The sequence below is a fragment of the Calliphora vicina genome, chromosome 4, assembly GCF_958450345.1.
Source record: "Calliphora vicina chromosome 4, idCalVici1.1, whole genome shotgun sequence".
Lineage (NCBI taxonomy): Eukaryota > Metazoa > Arthropoda > Insecta > Diptera > Calliphoridae > Calliphora > Calliphora vicina.
In genome coordinates this window covers 84,758,938-84,775,450 of record NC_088783.1, presented here as the reverse complement: position 1 = coordinate 84,775,450, position 16,513 = coordinate 84,758,938, and the positions used below count along the sequence as shown (strand labels likewise).

General features: G+C 32.4%; 1 protein-coding gene across 1 annotated transcript in view; it reads left to right on the top strand.

Moving 5' to 3' along the window:
- The first annotated feature begins 614 nt into the window (after window positions 1–614).
- LOC135958533 (uncharacterized) overlaps window positions 615–16,513 on the top strand; it is a 67,671-nt gene continuing 51,772 nt past the window's right edge. Inside the window, exons 1-2 of the mRNA XM_065509434.1 lie at window positions 615–2,055; window positions 5,414–10,077. Of these exons, the coding sequence (XP_065365506.1) occupies window positions 615–2,055; window positions 5,414–10,077 (6,105 nt within the window). The remainder of the gene's footprint in view (window positions 2,056–5,413; window positions 10,078–16,513) is intronic.

The window sequence follows — 16,513 nt, the reverse complement described above, 5'->3', positions numbered from 1 at the left end:
AAATTGTGTAGCGTTTAATATATTCAGTTATTGAAATAAAAGATTTGTATTTTCATAATTTAAAATTATTTATATGCGGTAACGGTAACGCTAACTGTATTTTAGCCTTAACAGTAATTACAGATATTTCGGTAATTTTATCTTAGGGGTAACGTAGCGTATGAAGCGCAATGTTAGGGGTAAGCCAAGCATGTCTTTATGTATTCTGCTATTGTTACACTAAACGTATTTACTTTATCAGACTCTGACAACCAGTATTTGTCTGAATATTAGCCAAGCGAATCCAAATCCTTAATAAATGTTGTTCAAAATTTCAAAGTTCGATGCTTCAAACTCAATTGATTTGAATCGTAAAGAAGTACATAGTACAATAGTATTGACCTTGTTGCAATATCATTCAGTCAACCGTATCAATTTTTCCAAATAAGTTCAAAACCGATCAATTAACTATATTTGAAATTAGGGGAAAATAAACCCTCTTTCCGACAACTGTTTCATATGTATTTATTGTCATGTTCTTCTTATAACTAATATCTACTTTATCCTAATAAAGAATTTTATTTTCCTTTATATTTACAGTTCAATGACAAATAGAATAAAATAATCAAATGAAAATGTACATATTGGACTCATTGAGTTTAACGAGAACAGCAGCAATAACAACCAAACAACAAACAACATTAAAGTCAACAACGTCTTTATCAACAGCATTTAAAAAGCAAGAACGCATAGTTAACAATTTAAAAGTAACACCAGCAACAACTACAAACGATCCGTGTGAAATGACAACAAATAAAGACAAACAACTGCAACAACAGACAGATCCACAACAGCAAAACCAACAACAACAAGAAAACAAAGTGGTTGAAATCATGATTCAAAAGAAGCCGTCACCGTCACTGCATAAAATAAAAGAAATGATTAAAAATAATAATGAAAATCTTAATGACGAACTAGCAATGACAGCAATTGAAAATAATACGACAATTGCTGACAATACAATGCCCCAAGAACAACAACAAAAGAACGAAAACGACTACAATAAAAATGAAAAAAACAGTGCCACCGAATGGGGTAAAGTACCTGCAACACACAACTGCAAATGCCACCACAACTGTTACAGCTGCAGCGACACCAATACCAATAACGCCACCACCACCACCACCCATCAAACCACCAACATCAATGCATCCACTGCAACTGCTTTACCCACCACCGCCACCAGTGCCACATTCAAAGCTTTGAATGTTGATGAAAACAAACAACGAGCAAAAGAAATAATGTTCACAAATATTCAAAATAATGTCAACCTTAATACTTTTGTTTTACCACCAGCGGCAGCAACAATAACAACAACTACAACACCGACAACATTACAAAATGTAAATAGTAGTAAACGTAGTTGTTGCAGTTCTCAACCTGACAATGGCATGAGAGATGTAGCCAGTAAAGGTATGCTTCTTCCGCTACTGCCATCTAAACGTAGTTGCAACACAAATAACGACAGTGACTGTATTAGTGCAACTTATGATGATGATGGTGGTGGTAGTTTTTGTCACAATAGTAACAACAAGAACAATAATAATAATCATAATAACAACAACGAAAACAAAAACAACAACAACAGCAGCAGCAATAATAATAACAATAATATTATTTTGAATACAAACAGTTTTGTAACGCTTGAGTTCTCTCGCTTAGCATGCGAGAATGAGCGCGAACAAGAAACACGAAAACAAATACAAAACGGACATGAAAAAACCAGTGGGAATATGGCTGCTACCACCGATAACATGGCTGAATTATCGCAGTTTTTGGGAGAGCAAGAATGTTTCTCTCCTTTTTCTGACAGCGATAGATTTGAAGACCCAATTGCAAATGTGGTCGACAACAATGTTGTAGCATTTGATAGTCCGGTGGACAGTGTTTTGGAGAATTTTGAAAAATTCTTGAATGCAGTCAAGTTAGAAAATCAGAATTTAAATCAAACTGTACCCGAATGTGATGATTTAATTGATTTGAGAGATAACTCAAGTAGTTTAAATGATAGGCAAGGTAAGCATACAAGTTTATGTCATTTTCAGCAGTCGAAAAATAATTCCCTTTTAATATTCTACAGCCTCAAAAATAAGTAAACATCATAAATAATTTGATTTTTCTTAAGACAATGAAAATCCTAAAATCTATTCATCGATTAAAATTTAAAAGTTTCGCTTTGTTGGAAATTGGGCTGAATAATAGATTCGGTTCTGAAAAAAAAGATTTAAGTCAGACTGATTTTCATGATCTTAAAAAAATTCACAAATTCGAATTTGTGAAGAAGAATTTATACAGGTGATTGCAAAGGCGTGTTCAATTAAACTCCATATACATACATATGTATGTACAAACAATTGATGAATTCGCTCGAATTATACTTAATTTATATTTGCAATCGCTTATATTAATTCGACTAGTACTGGCTCTATTGACATTTTTTTTTAATTTCAAAACTCAGGGGTTCTCAAATAATCATTATGTTTTGTTGGAGTCCATAAAGTTCGAAAATGCTTAGCAAATTAGCAAAATTTTGTCAAATAACGATATTCTTAAAGTTCAAAAAATCATAAGTGTTTTTAGATATTGTGCCCTTTTACTACATTACCAGGCCAAGTACTTTACATTGTGAATACTGCTATTGTTCTTTATTATTTAAATGATATCGTTATTCAAGAAACCAAATGCTAGTATTTCTTAAGTAAATATAAGTATTTAAAAACATTTTTTATAAAAGTATCAAAGAAATAGATGTTCCTAAACTGATTCTGAATACTTGTTTCAAGCATGATTATGTTGGGCAAAAATATCAGTTCATAAACACCTACATGGAACTAGTTCAGAAACCAACAATTTTAAAGAAAAATTATTGAATAAATAACTAGTCCCGAACCGTTCTACCAAAGCTCCGTTATTGGTCGGCTGTTTTAGCTTGTAACTTGACAATCCTTAGAATAGCTTGACAATCAAGCTCTAGGTCGTATGACATCCTTATCCCGGGATTTGCATTTATAAAATACCGAATCCCGAGATTGAAAAATCCAGTCCCGTTTAAGAATACCGTTATATCACTAAAAATAATACTAAGCGTACTCTATGGAATCTCACAAAACAGAATTGCTACATGATAATAATCCCATTATATGCCTCAATTAAATTCATCATCAAAGAGTTCAATTAAAAGTACCCCATTCGTTTCATTGCTGTCTTTACTTTCTTGCGCCTTCTTGTTCGGAGTCTGTCTCGGTGATTCACTGAAATTTTCTGGAAGTATTGCCACATCTTGGTCACAAGAGTCACAAGTAATTGTGTGCTCGCTTACTTCCCAAAATATATCTTCCCAGAATTTCTTCACTGCCCTCCATGCAAATTAATCATTACCGACTAATGCGTCCTAATGAGCCCTTCAAGTTTGCTTCTCTGACTCCTGGGAAAATATTTTTCAAACAATCGGTTAATTCACAATGGCTTTATGAAATGTTTGACGAGGAGAATTTGACACGGAGAGGAGGAATGAGCACGTTCTATATTGGCACGAGTGGAAGCAAAAACTACTGGTATTTGTCTAGTCTAAATGATATTTTAATTGAGTTTCCAAGATCCAAAAATTGTTGTTGGTGTTGATCTTAAGAACTTTGCTCAACATCACTTTGCGATATACGGACGTTTACAGTTGCGTTCATTAAAAAAACAAGAGATTAATTTTTAACTAAAAACAGCATGATTTATTCCATTAGTTTTTGTGTAATGAAATGTTGATTTAATCCTAAATTATTTAAATAATTCATTAATTAAATAAAGCTTTCGAGAAGTAAGTAACGGGAAGTGAAAAAACAATATCATAAAAATTGCTGTTCAAAATAATAGGAGCATTTCAGTATTGATTAATATTTACTATTAAAAAAGTTAAAAACGCTTATGAATATTATCAGAAACTTTAAATGCGATCAGTATTTGGTAGAATATCCTTTATTTTTTATTACTGCAGCACATCTGCGAGACATAGAGCCGATTAAATCCTGACTTCGCTTTAGGGGAATTTCATTCCACCCATTTTGCACTACAAACCACAATTCAGCATTGACGGTTTTCGTTCCGCAACATATTTCTTAACATTGCTCCATAGATGTTCTAAGGAATTCAAGTCTGGGGACTGAGCAGGCCATGGCATAACCTAGACGATGTTGACCCGAAACCACTCCTTTACCAATTTGCTCGTGTGTTTCGGGTCGTAGTCTTTTTGGAAGACCCATTTAAGTGGCATATTTCACACTGCATATGGCAGCATAATATTTCCACGTACATATTTCGTCTATTGTACCGACACCGTTGTATGAAATACATCCCCATATCTAAGCTTTCGAGCCACCGTTTTTAACTGCCTTTCTTGTGTACTGCACTTCATATTGTGTGTTCGGGGGACGTCGAACGTACTGACTAGATCCAATTCCACCAAATAATACAAATTCCGCACTTTTCACGGACTTCTAGCGAATAATTTGTTCTCCAGAAATCGCATACGAATAGTAACTTAAAGGAAATTTAAGTTAATTTTGAATTTTATTTGCTAACGCGGAAGGGTCGCCTTTACTAAAGCGTACTATACGGCGATCATCTTGACTCGATGTTTTCAGATTCCGACCGCGAGTCTCGGCTTTTTTTTCGTATGACAAGGTATTTGCAATCTTCTGATCAGAGCACGATAGCATTTCTTTAATTTCAATACATTTTTTCCCTTGATTTAGAAGAATTCTAATATTTCACGCTTTTCTTCGCTACAGTACTTTCCACGTCCCAGTATTTTAAAATATAACAATATTTTATATAAAAACATATTGTTACAATATTTTCGCATATGGTTTTCATATTTACTTATTATTTCACACACGATTTATTCACTTAATCACTTTAATTTATTGTAAATCATAATTGCTCCTATTTTTTGATTCATGTACTTCATGGACAAATAAAGAAATCACTAGAAAAAATCACAGAAATGAAAGCTATCACAATAATTTATTTTTATTTTGGTTTTTTACATTCCATTGTAACAACCGCTAGCTTTTTTACATGGTTTTAATGTTGACAGACGAATAAAATAACCTTATTAAGTTATGGGCAACTATTGCTCCTATTATTTTGAACACAGCTGTAGGTGGTCAAAATATACAATAATTACTAACTTCAAATCGATATATCTCGATTCTTAGACCTGACCCTGCGAAACGCCGGGACTATATAACTGTACTTCTCGCTATATTTAGGTGGAGGGTATTTTAGATTCGGCACAGCCGAATATAGTTTTCAAACTTGTTTAAATTTTAGTTATATTAACAAGTGTATTTTTGTTTTTATATTTTTTTTATTTTCATTACAGAAAATGTGATACTACATGATAAATGCAACAAATTAGAACGTAATGAAACCTCTTTGAATGCACTACTTAGTGACAAATGTGAAAACATTAATTCAATTCAAAATCATCAACAACAAACTTGTTCAGACGACCAAATACATGTCAACAACAATGTTGAAAAGCAGAGCAATTTTGAAAATCTCCTCTATTGTGATTTAAATGAAACGTTAGAGGAACAAAACTTATTACAGAGCAAAGAGATTTTAGAATTAACAACAGCTGAATTGACACAAACCGAAACAGTGGCAACAGCAAAAATAATAAAAACATTTAATACTGAAGTGAATGAAAGGCAGAGAGCTGGCGACGGCGATGACGACCAACCCATACCCATTCCCATACACGAACACAATACAAACATTCTGATGGTGGATGAGGTGAATGAAACGACAACGAAAACACCAGTTACGTGTATAAATGTTTATTCGAATTACAACAGCAACGACGAAAACAGTAAAAATAACAGTAAAGAGCAGCACGAGACATGCGCTGTACTACTACGAAAAGAGACGTGTCAAAATCCAAACAGTTGTAGTGTCAGAACAGTGACAGCAGCAAAAACAAACACAACAACAACAACTAGAGTGCCATTAGAAAATATTGAAACAAGTAGAATTTGCTCATCGCCATCGATCGAAAACATTTCACCACAAACACAAAACAAAATCCAAATAAGTCACAATCACAGTCAGAGTCAGAGTGCCAACACTAACAATACTGCTGCTGTTGGCTCATCTACTGCTTCCACATCCTGCTGCTCTACGACAAATACACAAAAACACACTCTCAAAAACACACAAACTGCCATCGCTGAGCATAAAAATAATTGCCACCATTCGCAGCAACAACAACATCAGCTACAAAAACATGAAGCACGAATACGAGACCAGTTCACCAGTGCGTATACGTTAAGGGATTTTGCAAAATGTCTAAAACCATCAGCAGACGAGGACATCATATACACATTGAATTTTACACAAAATGAAAATGAAAAAGAAAAATTGCAAAAATTCAATTCCAATTCCAATTTAAATTCAAACAAACAACAAGACAATACAAACGAAAGTGTCTCAAGTGCAATAAAATCAATAGAAAATTGTGATTTCAGTGAAGAGCAAGTGAATTTTAATGAAAATCCTAAAATAATCAAAGAAATTAATTTATATAATAAAGTTTTCAACTCAAATGATATTTTAAAGGCCCACAATGATGGCATTAATCATTCGCTCAGAGGCCAGACATCTTTTCCATTAGAAGTTGTAACCAATAGTGGATTAAATTGTAAAAAGTTTTTAGAAAATCAAGAAATTGTGAAATTAAAGGATACACAATTTTTGGAAATTGAAAATTTGTCAACACCTAAATTTTCGAATTCAACAAACCAACCAGAGCTAGACGCCCAAAGGGCAGACCTAAAGGAGAGCAAAGAGTCGAAGGCAGTCACATTTCAACAAAATTTGTGTGAAAATTCGAGACAGAATTTTGAAAATATCGAGGATTTCGATAATTATAATGAATTGAAATTTGATTGTAATGAAAAAATCTATACTAGAGAAAAGAATTCCCAACCATTGTTGTATTTAACGTTTGTATGGCCAACAAAAAACGAAGGCCAGGTGGTGACGACGAGACGACAAGGTAACGACGACCAAGGGGAAAACGAATCAGAAGAAGCAGAAAAAGAGCATAGTATATTTAACAGACAATACAGCAGCAACAACAAAAATGTTGATGATGAATGTGACTGTAACTGTGAATTTGCGAGCAGAATATTAGAGAAAACATATGGAACCTGTAACAAAAAGCATGTTGGGGGCTGCCAAAAAGGACGACAGCGAAAACCAGTAGAAAGAGAAACACAAGAAAACTTCAATGATAATAATGATGATGATGATTGTGTTGGTGATGGTGATTTATTTGAACAAAGAAACCTAATAGATAAACAAAAACGCAAACACAAAAATCAATGTCTACACACAACCGAAACGAACCAAAGTGAACAAGTAAAAAATAACAAATATTTTCAACAAATCCACGAAAAGCTAAAAACAAATAAAAGTGCTTCAAACAGTGAAAACGATTGCAGCAAAGTAAAGAATAAAGAAATTAAAGAAAATTTTGAAAATAATATAAAAAGTGTAACCGAAATAAATGAAATTAAAGAAATTGATGAAGAATTTGTGAAACAGGAATTATTTAATGCTAATTCCAGCTCCAAAAAAGTAACCCCAACAAGTGAAAAATGTGTATTACAAAGTGAAAAGCCACAGAATATTACAACTGTTGGCCATGTTAGTGAAGAAAATGAGAATAATTTTCAAATAAAATCCCTGGCGATAGACATAAATCGCAATAATCCCAATTTGAATAAAACGGAAAGTGTATACAATCAAGATAACGGTAAAAATATACTTAACCTCAATAGGGGTCTTAAAAGATTAAACGAAACAAACCAAAACATTAATAACAATCAACTATTACTACATGCAACACATACTCCAATTGTTAGTAGTGGCAACAACAACAACCATCATCACAACCACCATCAACAACAACAACATTATCACAATCAGTTGCTGATAGAGAAGGAGGAAGAGGACCAGTTAAATCTAGAGGAATTTGAAGCTAGTCAACGTTTAAAACGTTTACTACATCAACATCAACAATTCCGTACACGTTACGATACAATACCAATACCAACAACAACAACCACAACCCAATTCGATAACTATAAACAAACTAATGCAATAACAACAACAACAACTACAACAACAGCTGAAGAATCCTTGAAAACAGAAATAGCAAGACATTCAAAGGAGCTACCAAAGGGCAATTTATTTATTCCAAACAGCAATCGAGAGGGGGTGGTTAATACAAATACAGTAGCTACGATTTCGACTACGGCTACAACTACAGCGACAACAACGACGAAGGCAAAGTCGAAGACGAAGGCTAACAAACTTCAAGCAGACTGTGAAACAACTTTAGAAAGGTCGTCATTATTACAAGCAAACGAACACAAACAAAAGATAATTGAAATTAATACAAATCCAAAGGAACAAAAGGCGAATTCAAACTTAAAGAAGGAACAAGTAGACGTTAACGAAGTAGACGAAGGCAAACACGACGAAGCAAAGGATACAGAGAAACCAAAAATTGGCAATAGAGTCGATAAAATCGAAATAAACGTATCAAATAACAAAGAGACACAAGAAAACGTTAACGAAAGCCAGCAAAATTCACCACTGGCATATGTCAGCAAGAAAATAGTGCGCCTGTCACAACAACAACCTCGAATTCAACAACGTTCTCAATTCTACGCAAATCCTTTAGCAGAACTTGACTTAAAAGATAAACAAGAGAAGAAACAGCAACAAAGAGTTATTGTTATTGAAAATTCCTCAAATTTAAACTTTCCCATTGAAAATATTAACAAAACGGAAATTTCCCAAAAAACATCACCTTCAAAACTTTGTAATTTAAATTTACAACACATTGTAAAAACAAAACAACTACTGCAGCAGCAGCAACAACAGCAAGAAGAAGACATTTTAATACAAACTCAAACAAAAAGTTGTTCGCCACCACCACCAGCAGCAGCAGCACTACCAACATCGGATTCCCAAATAAATGAATATAAAAGTGCGTTTGTGGCCACGAAACCGGAAATATATAAATCTATTAAACCCTTAACAGGAACAGCCGGGAATTTAACAACATTAGCAACAGCAACAACAACAATTCCCCTTATTCCGGCTACTGCCTCACTATCAGAATTTGATACACAACGGTTCAGTGATTTTTTACTTTTAAATCATTTATCAACTTCCCTCAACAACAACAACTACAATAACAACTATAACGAAAACAACAACACCACTAAACGTCAAATAACACACGTGTTGCCAACCCAACAACAACAACTACTACAACAGCAGTATCAACAATATCCGTTATATGCAACAAATTTAGCTGATCCAAATGAATTTCCACCCTACTGCTATGATGAACTATTTCTAAACGAAACCCAACAACAGTTGAAGCACTACGAAACATTTAATGCTGCCAACACTAACGCTATCGCAGTAACAACAGCAACACCTACAACTACAACCAAAGTCGCTAGCAGCGACGTTCCTGAACTAGATGACGATTTAGTATCAATAAGTTCGACTAACTCGTCACCGTGCGATTGTATTAATTGCCAACAGCAAACGGAACAAGAAATAGATCGTGATCGTCTAATTTCATTTGACACAAACGTGATACCCGCAGTATCACTAAACGAAACAGAAGCCGCTGTCTTACAGCAACATCAACAAGAACAACAACAACAGACAACATTCAAAATGCGTGAAGTTAACGGTCAATTGCGCGGTTTACTCAAGAAACCAAATCGTCCGCCTCCTACACGTAAAAATCGTGTCGTGTTCGATGAGACGCGTAATGAATTTTTCGAAGCCGATTATATTATTTTGATACGCGAGGATTGTGCCTACGACGAGGAAGACGAAGAGCCCTGCACGTGCGGCGAACATGAATTGGTGCGTTTGTGCTGTGAGGAGGGCTGTCAATGTAACTATTCGACAGCACCGGCCACAACAGATGACAATCGTACGCCACAGGTATGTAAAGCGAACGAATCAAAATGTGAAAACATTTAATGCACTCATCTCAGACATATAATTAAAATTAATTATATTTAATGTCGGTGTGGCAACTGTAGAATATTTCCACTTTTATGTAGACTCTATTTATTGCAGCCACTAAATGAATATTTATGCTCATTTTCTATGTCAGGGTATATAATTAATAATCTATTAAAACAAACAATGTAACACAGAATTATGAAAACCAACAAAATCGAAATACATATTTACTGTTGCAACAGCAAAGAGTTCATGTTAAGAATAGTTACTGTCAGGTGTTTATATCACCTGTTTAATGCAGCATGCACACTGAAAACACACGCTGAATATGGGATGCATTTTTCTTAATTTTATCATGTGGAAATGTATTACACACGTGTTGGGTTTTCTGTAATTAAATTACATACTACTAAAAATTATCTGGTATTTTTTTATTAGTATTCTCCACACGGTTTTCTCCACATATAAAACCATTTATTTAAATCGCCTTCTGAATGTTTCTAGAATTAATAAAATCAGACTTCAGCTTAAAAGGATTGTAGTATTTATAACAACTCAATATGAAGAGCTTTCTGAATTTTCAAAAAATTACGGCCTGTTTCTCTAAATGCAAACGAATGTTTTCTTTCGTACATATTTTAAATTGAAAACAACAAATAAATTTTAAATTTTTTTGTTGTTTTCAATATAAAATATGAAAGAAAATGTTTGTTCTCTATTAGAGAAACAGGCAGTTAATATATCTCAAGGTTAGTTACCGATTTGAAATGGTTAAAATGTAGTTAGGTTTATTTTATATGGAAGTCATGTTACGTAATTTTATGATGATCGGTCAACAATTAGTTATAGCTCACATACTTGTTTTTATTTCTGTAACGGTAGCTTAGCGGTGACGGTAATTTTTGTCTGACTTAAATGATTAAAAAAGTTTAAATAAAATTAAAAATAAGCTGGCATAGGTGGTATTACATTTAAAATTCGGTAGTTTCCAATAAACTCAATTATTGAAACCAAAACCTTGTATTTTCAGAATTTAAAATTATTTATAGTTTACAGGTCAATAAATAAAGAAAACAAATATTGGTGCCGTGGTTTTGTATTAGGTATGCATTGGATCTACCTTTCAATATTGGCTATCATAAGTAAATTCGCGAGTCCGTTTCGTTATCTTATATGTAAATTTCTACAAATAAATTGAGTTTAGCATTCCTCAACTTGAAAACGTTGTCACAATGACCGAAATGTGTTTTGTTAAATTTTTGGTGAATATACAGTCAACAAGTTTATAAAACCTTTAACAGACACATATTTCAATTAATTTAAGATGGAGATTATCGTCCTAAATAAGCCGTGGGTTTCAAACATTTTGAACATTTATTGGTGTATGACTTAAAAATGCGGAATTTTTTATTATATTTTTAACACTTATTTTGAAACATTTGTACAATATAAATTTATTCAAAGTATTTGCCATGATTAGCTATGAACTTTTCCCATATTTCTGGCCACATATGGATTCCGAGCTAAATGCAAGAACAAATCAAGCCAATATCGGATTCTCTGTTCCAAATTGAAACGTATCCCAGAGAGAGCGTTCTGTATTGAACGAAACAAATATTAGTTGGACGGGGCACGGCCTGTCGTTCTTCACATACGATCTCTAAAGCAGGGATTGCCAAAACTAAAACTGTCATTGTATTGGTGAGAGAGCTACCCAGCAAACATAATGTCAAACACTTAAAATAAGAACAAAATAAAGAATGTTTAGATTTAGAATTTTTGCCAGATATAACCAATTTATTAAATGAATGTAATTTAAATTTAAAGGAAATAATTTAAATTTAAAGGCCGAAATTCTCTCAAATTTATTATTTTTTTCTGACTTTGTTGTTTCAATCGTAATTGAAACGCGTGTGTTTGCTATGCTTCGTCCAAAAACCAACCAACAACAATGCTTAATGAATTTCTGAAAAAAATGAGACATTTGTTAAGCTCCTTTTAAAGAGAATGTGTGTTGTTCGTCTACACAATTGTGCTATGAAATGGCAATCCTTGCTCTAAAGCTTCGGGTTATCGTAATGGATCCATTTTTTTTATCTCAAGTAATGATTCGGTGCAAAATTGATTATATTTTATAGCGTTCAAGCTATGTATAAAATCGTCTTTCAAGGTCTCTCAGCTTCAATTCGTATGGAAGCCAATTTCCCTGTTTTTGTAGCTCCCACCGATTTTGCAAACTCTTGTTAAGTTTGACAACAATCTTCATAGCGTAATGCCTCCAATTCTTGGTCTTCAAACTTTTTTGGCTGACCTGATATTTTCTCCCATATCAAAATCACATCTTTTGTGACTAATCAGTGTGCTTCAGCGGCACTTGTTATCAAATTAAAGAAGAAAATTCCCAAAATTAGACATTTCCGATGCAAATATAATCTTCATACCCTTCAAAATGACATACAAGTTTTTAAAAACAAAAAAAAAAAACGCTTTCAAAACATACACCATCTATTGTAAATCCCGCATTTTTAAGTCATATACCCAATAATTTTTATTAAAATTAATAAAACTCGTTGATATGGTAAATTTTTTGCCAAACCAACCTTAGGGGTAGTGTCAGTACGTTATTGTCCATAATGTTATACTACCCCTAATGTTACTACGTTAATTATAATTTTCAATGGTACAAACTATTGATTTTGTCGACTAAATATGTATGAGCATACTAGTAGAATTTATACTTATTTTCTAGGGCAAATCACCTGCAAGTTAGTAAAATACTACAATATGTAGTTAATAAACAGGAGTAGTTATGTAGGTACGTATTTTAGTAAGGTGCAATTATACTACATACTTACTTAGTTATAACACAGAGATTATAAATACATATATTTATTTGACACAGATTATAATCGAAATTGATGAATAGCTGTTCATATTTTCAATATCAGTTGAAACACGACATAATCAATCAATTACAACAATATGAATATAGTTTACTTACTATGTAGTATGTATTAGCTCAAACGTAACTTTTTACACAAATGAAATCCATACGACAAGTAAACAAATTTCAAAAATATTTCCTATATTTTTGCTAAGTTTTGTGTGAGTTATGTGCTCCTCCTACACGAATTTAATATTGAAACGTAGTATTTTTTGTATGTTGGGGGCCCTTTGGGTTAGCAAGGTTTAAGTCTCATTCAATTATTATTAAATTAATTTTTCAAGCAAAATGTCTACATTAAAAACTCATTTAGTTTTAATAGGAATTTTGTATTTTTTATAAAATGCGACTACTTGTGTTTGCTTAAGGACCATGAATTGCTACATTACATAGGTACATACATATTTTAGAACCTTGGCAATAATAAATAAATAAAACTGCTTACACTGTTTTTCAATTCACCAAGTGAGTTAATAGGTAGTAGGCCGGGTTGAGTATGTACTGGGAATTAACCCTTTAAGCTTCAATACTTTTTCTGTAATGGTGGAGAAAAACTTAAAGAAATAAATGTAATTTGATTAATTTTTATCAATTTGTTTTTAGTTTTATTGGTAGCAATAAAAAAAATTGGACAAATATGTACACAAACAATAACACTCATATCTGGAATGAATTTCTACATAAACTAGATATGAATTGAACATGCAAATTTATTCCAAAAACTTTAGCGAATGAATTTGTACAGACATATTATCAAATGTCTGTACAAATTTAAAAAATTAAACAAAAAAAAAATAAAAAATTATTTTGAAATTACAATCATTTGAAATCTAATTGAAATCTAAATGAGCCATTTTCGACAAGTCTTCGGATCTTACCGGTTTAGAATTTGTTAAAACTTGATACACAGGTTGTACAAGATGTTCAAAAATTTTGAATTTGCTATGGTTTGGATTCTAAAGAAGTGGCTACTTAAAATCGGTACGCACTGTAGTTATCATAACAACACCCCCTGTTATCAAAATGGAAAAAGATTTACATATGTTTTTAACAAGAAATCTACCTTTATTCTACAATGAGTTGCAAGCCATTATGTTTAGTTTTAAAACGTGTAGACACAATGGATAAAGAAGCTAGAGATAAAATTGTGCACAAATATCTAGAAAATAGACTTTGTCGTGATTTTCAACTCGGGGTTGTATAAATATAAATATGTAAAATTGGACAAAAATATTAATTTGGCAGGAAATCCGCAGCTGCGATTTGCAGAGTCAAGCTCTTCAGACATGTTTAATAATAACATCAGAATTATATATAAAAAGAGAGTTTGGAGAAGCGATTGCGGTCATTTATAAGAAATCACACATCTGATATAAAGTTTCGGCCAGATCTGGAAATTTGTCAATACTCAAATACCACTATGAAGTGATATAATTAGATTAATATTGATTTTATTTCAAAACACAGCAATCCACCAAATTGCCTTCGTCCAATCGAGATATATTGTAATATCTGGTTATTTCCTGTACTTTCTTTCAATTTACGTATAACAATTGCCGTAAATTGAAAAAGAGTACAGGTACAGGAAATAACCAGATATTAATGGGAGGTATAGAAAGAAATACCAAAAAATTTATTCGAAATAAAGACACATGAACCTACAATTATATATTTTTTTTAAAGATTAATAAATTACCTTTAATTTCATGTATAAAATGTTAACATACGTTGTTTCATTTAAAAGTTATGCTCGCTTTAATCCATACCGATTTTAAGTGGCCACTTTACCAAGGTTCGAAGTACAACATGTAAAATGAGATTTATTCATTGTATTGAGTTTTTAGTTCTAAATATGATTTGATATTTGATGGACATTGGATAAAATGTTATTATAAGATATATATATAACTAGCTTAAAAAAAATCATAAACGACTTTTATAAAAAAATAAATGAATATAATTCATACCGGAATTCGTTGTTAGTTTTTAATTGTATGCCATGAGTTTGCTATTGAAAATATAAAAAAATATCCAGCAATTTAAAAAAAGTCTTGATATTTTTCTTAAGACGTTCGTTCCGCTAAAATTTCGTATGTTTTAATAGAGGGCAAATTTCGATCCAGACTATTTTTAGTTAAACTACTCACAATGATAGGAATGTATTTTATAAAAAGTTAAAAGACTCTATCTATAACAGTTTTTTTAGATGTTCTGATACCACCCATAACTCACGCAAAATTTTAGAGATTCTCACTATTATAGTTCTCCAGATATTCGATTACAAATATTTACTTTGTATGGGAGGGTCATGACCCTTTCTCCGATCCCCTTAATTTCTAGCATAGCATGGAACTGTCATCAACGTAATTTACACAAAGTTTAAAGACTCTCTCACAATTGAAGTTCTCTTGATATTCGAAAATATTCAGATATTCGAAATTACAATTGACATTGTTTTCATCCAAACTATGTAAAAGGTGCTATTCGTTTCAAAAGTTCAAGACTTCCACAATTATAGTTCTCAAGGTTTTGAAGGCCAATAATAGGCTGTCCATCAGATATAACGTCATGTTTAAGATATAAGATAGATTTTAATATCTATCTGCCCTTACTAGCAGTGAGTTATAAGCCAAAGAATGTGTGCTTTGCGCTGAGTTTTCTCCTGCCGCTATAAATTTATTGCCTAGAGTTTTGTATAAAGTTATGAATTAATCATCTATTATTTTGTCTTGGGGACAAAATTCTATTGGAAAAATCTACCAAATAGAATTAGATTTTCGCCGCAAGTTTACTATCTAGTGAGATTTATTGGTATTAAAAGGTACCCGAATTTCTTGGAGTCGCAAACATTTTTATTTAACCTCTATATTCGGAAACAATAATTAAATTTATCAATGTTTTTGAAAGGAAATGTTGTAGGAAATAAATTAAGTTACACCCATTATACCCAGATAGTAGCTGCTAGCTTATGCAGTTTAGTGGCGATCAAAGGTGATCAGTCGTCGAGGACACCGTCTACTTTGGATGTTGTAGCGATGAGAACAATGCTTCCAAGAAATCTTAAGCATTATGGTATCTGCCTGCCACTGTGACCTTTCTCAAAATCACATCCCATGGATTAACAATAGCCTAAAAGTTCTAAGTGCATTACTTACACAAAGCACTGACTACCATTTTCACCCAACCTACTACAATGTTGTTACAATTAAGCGAGAGAATAATTTATAATTCCAATTTCACATTCCTGACAAATAAGTTTTTAAAGAGACTCTTACTTGTAGGTTCTTAGTTGTTTGTTATAATCTAATCGATAATACATATTACTTGTAGTTTATAGAGTGGTTAATGATAATTAAAAGCTCTTGTGTAAAGTTGACTTAATCGCAAAACTATTAAATGAAACAAGAAAATTTTAGCCATTATAATCATTATTATTTTTGTTGCTTTTGAATATGTTATTAAAACAAT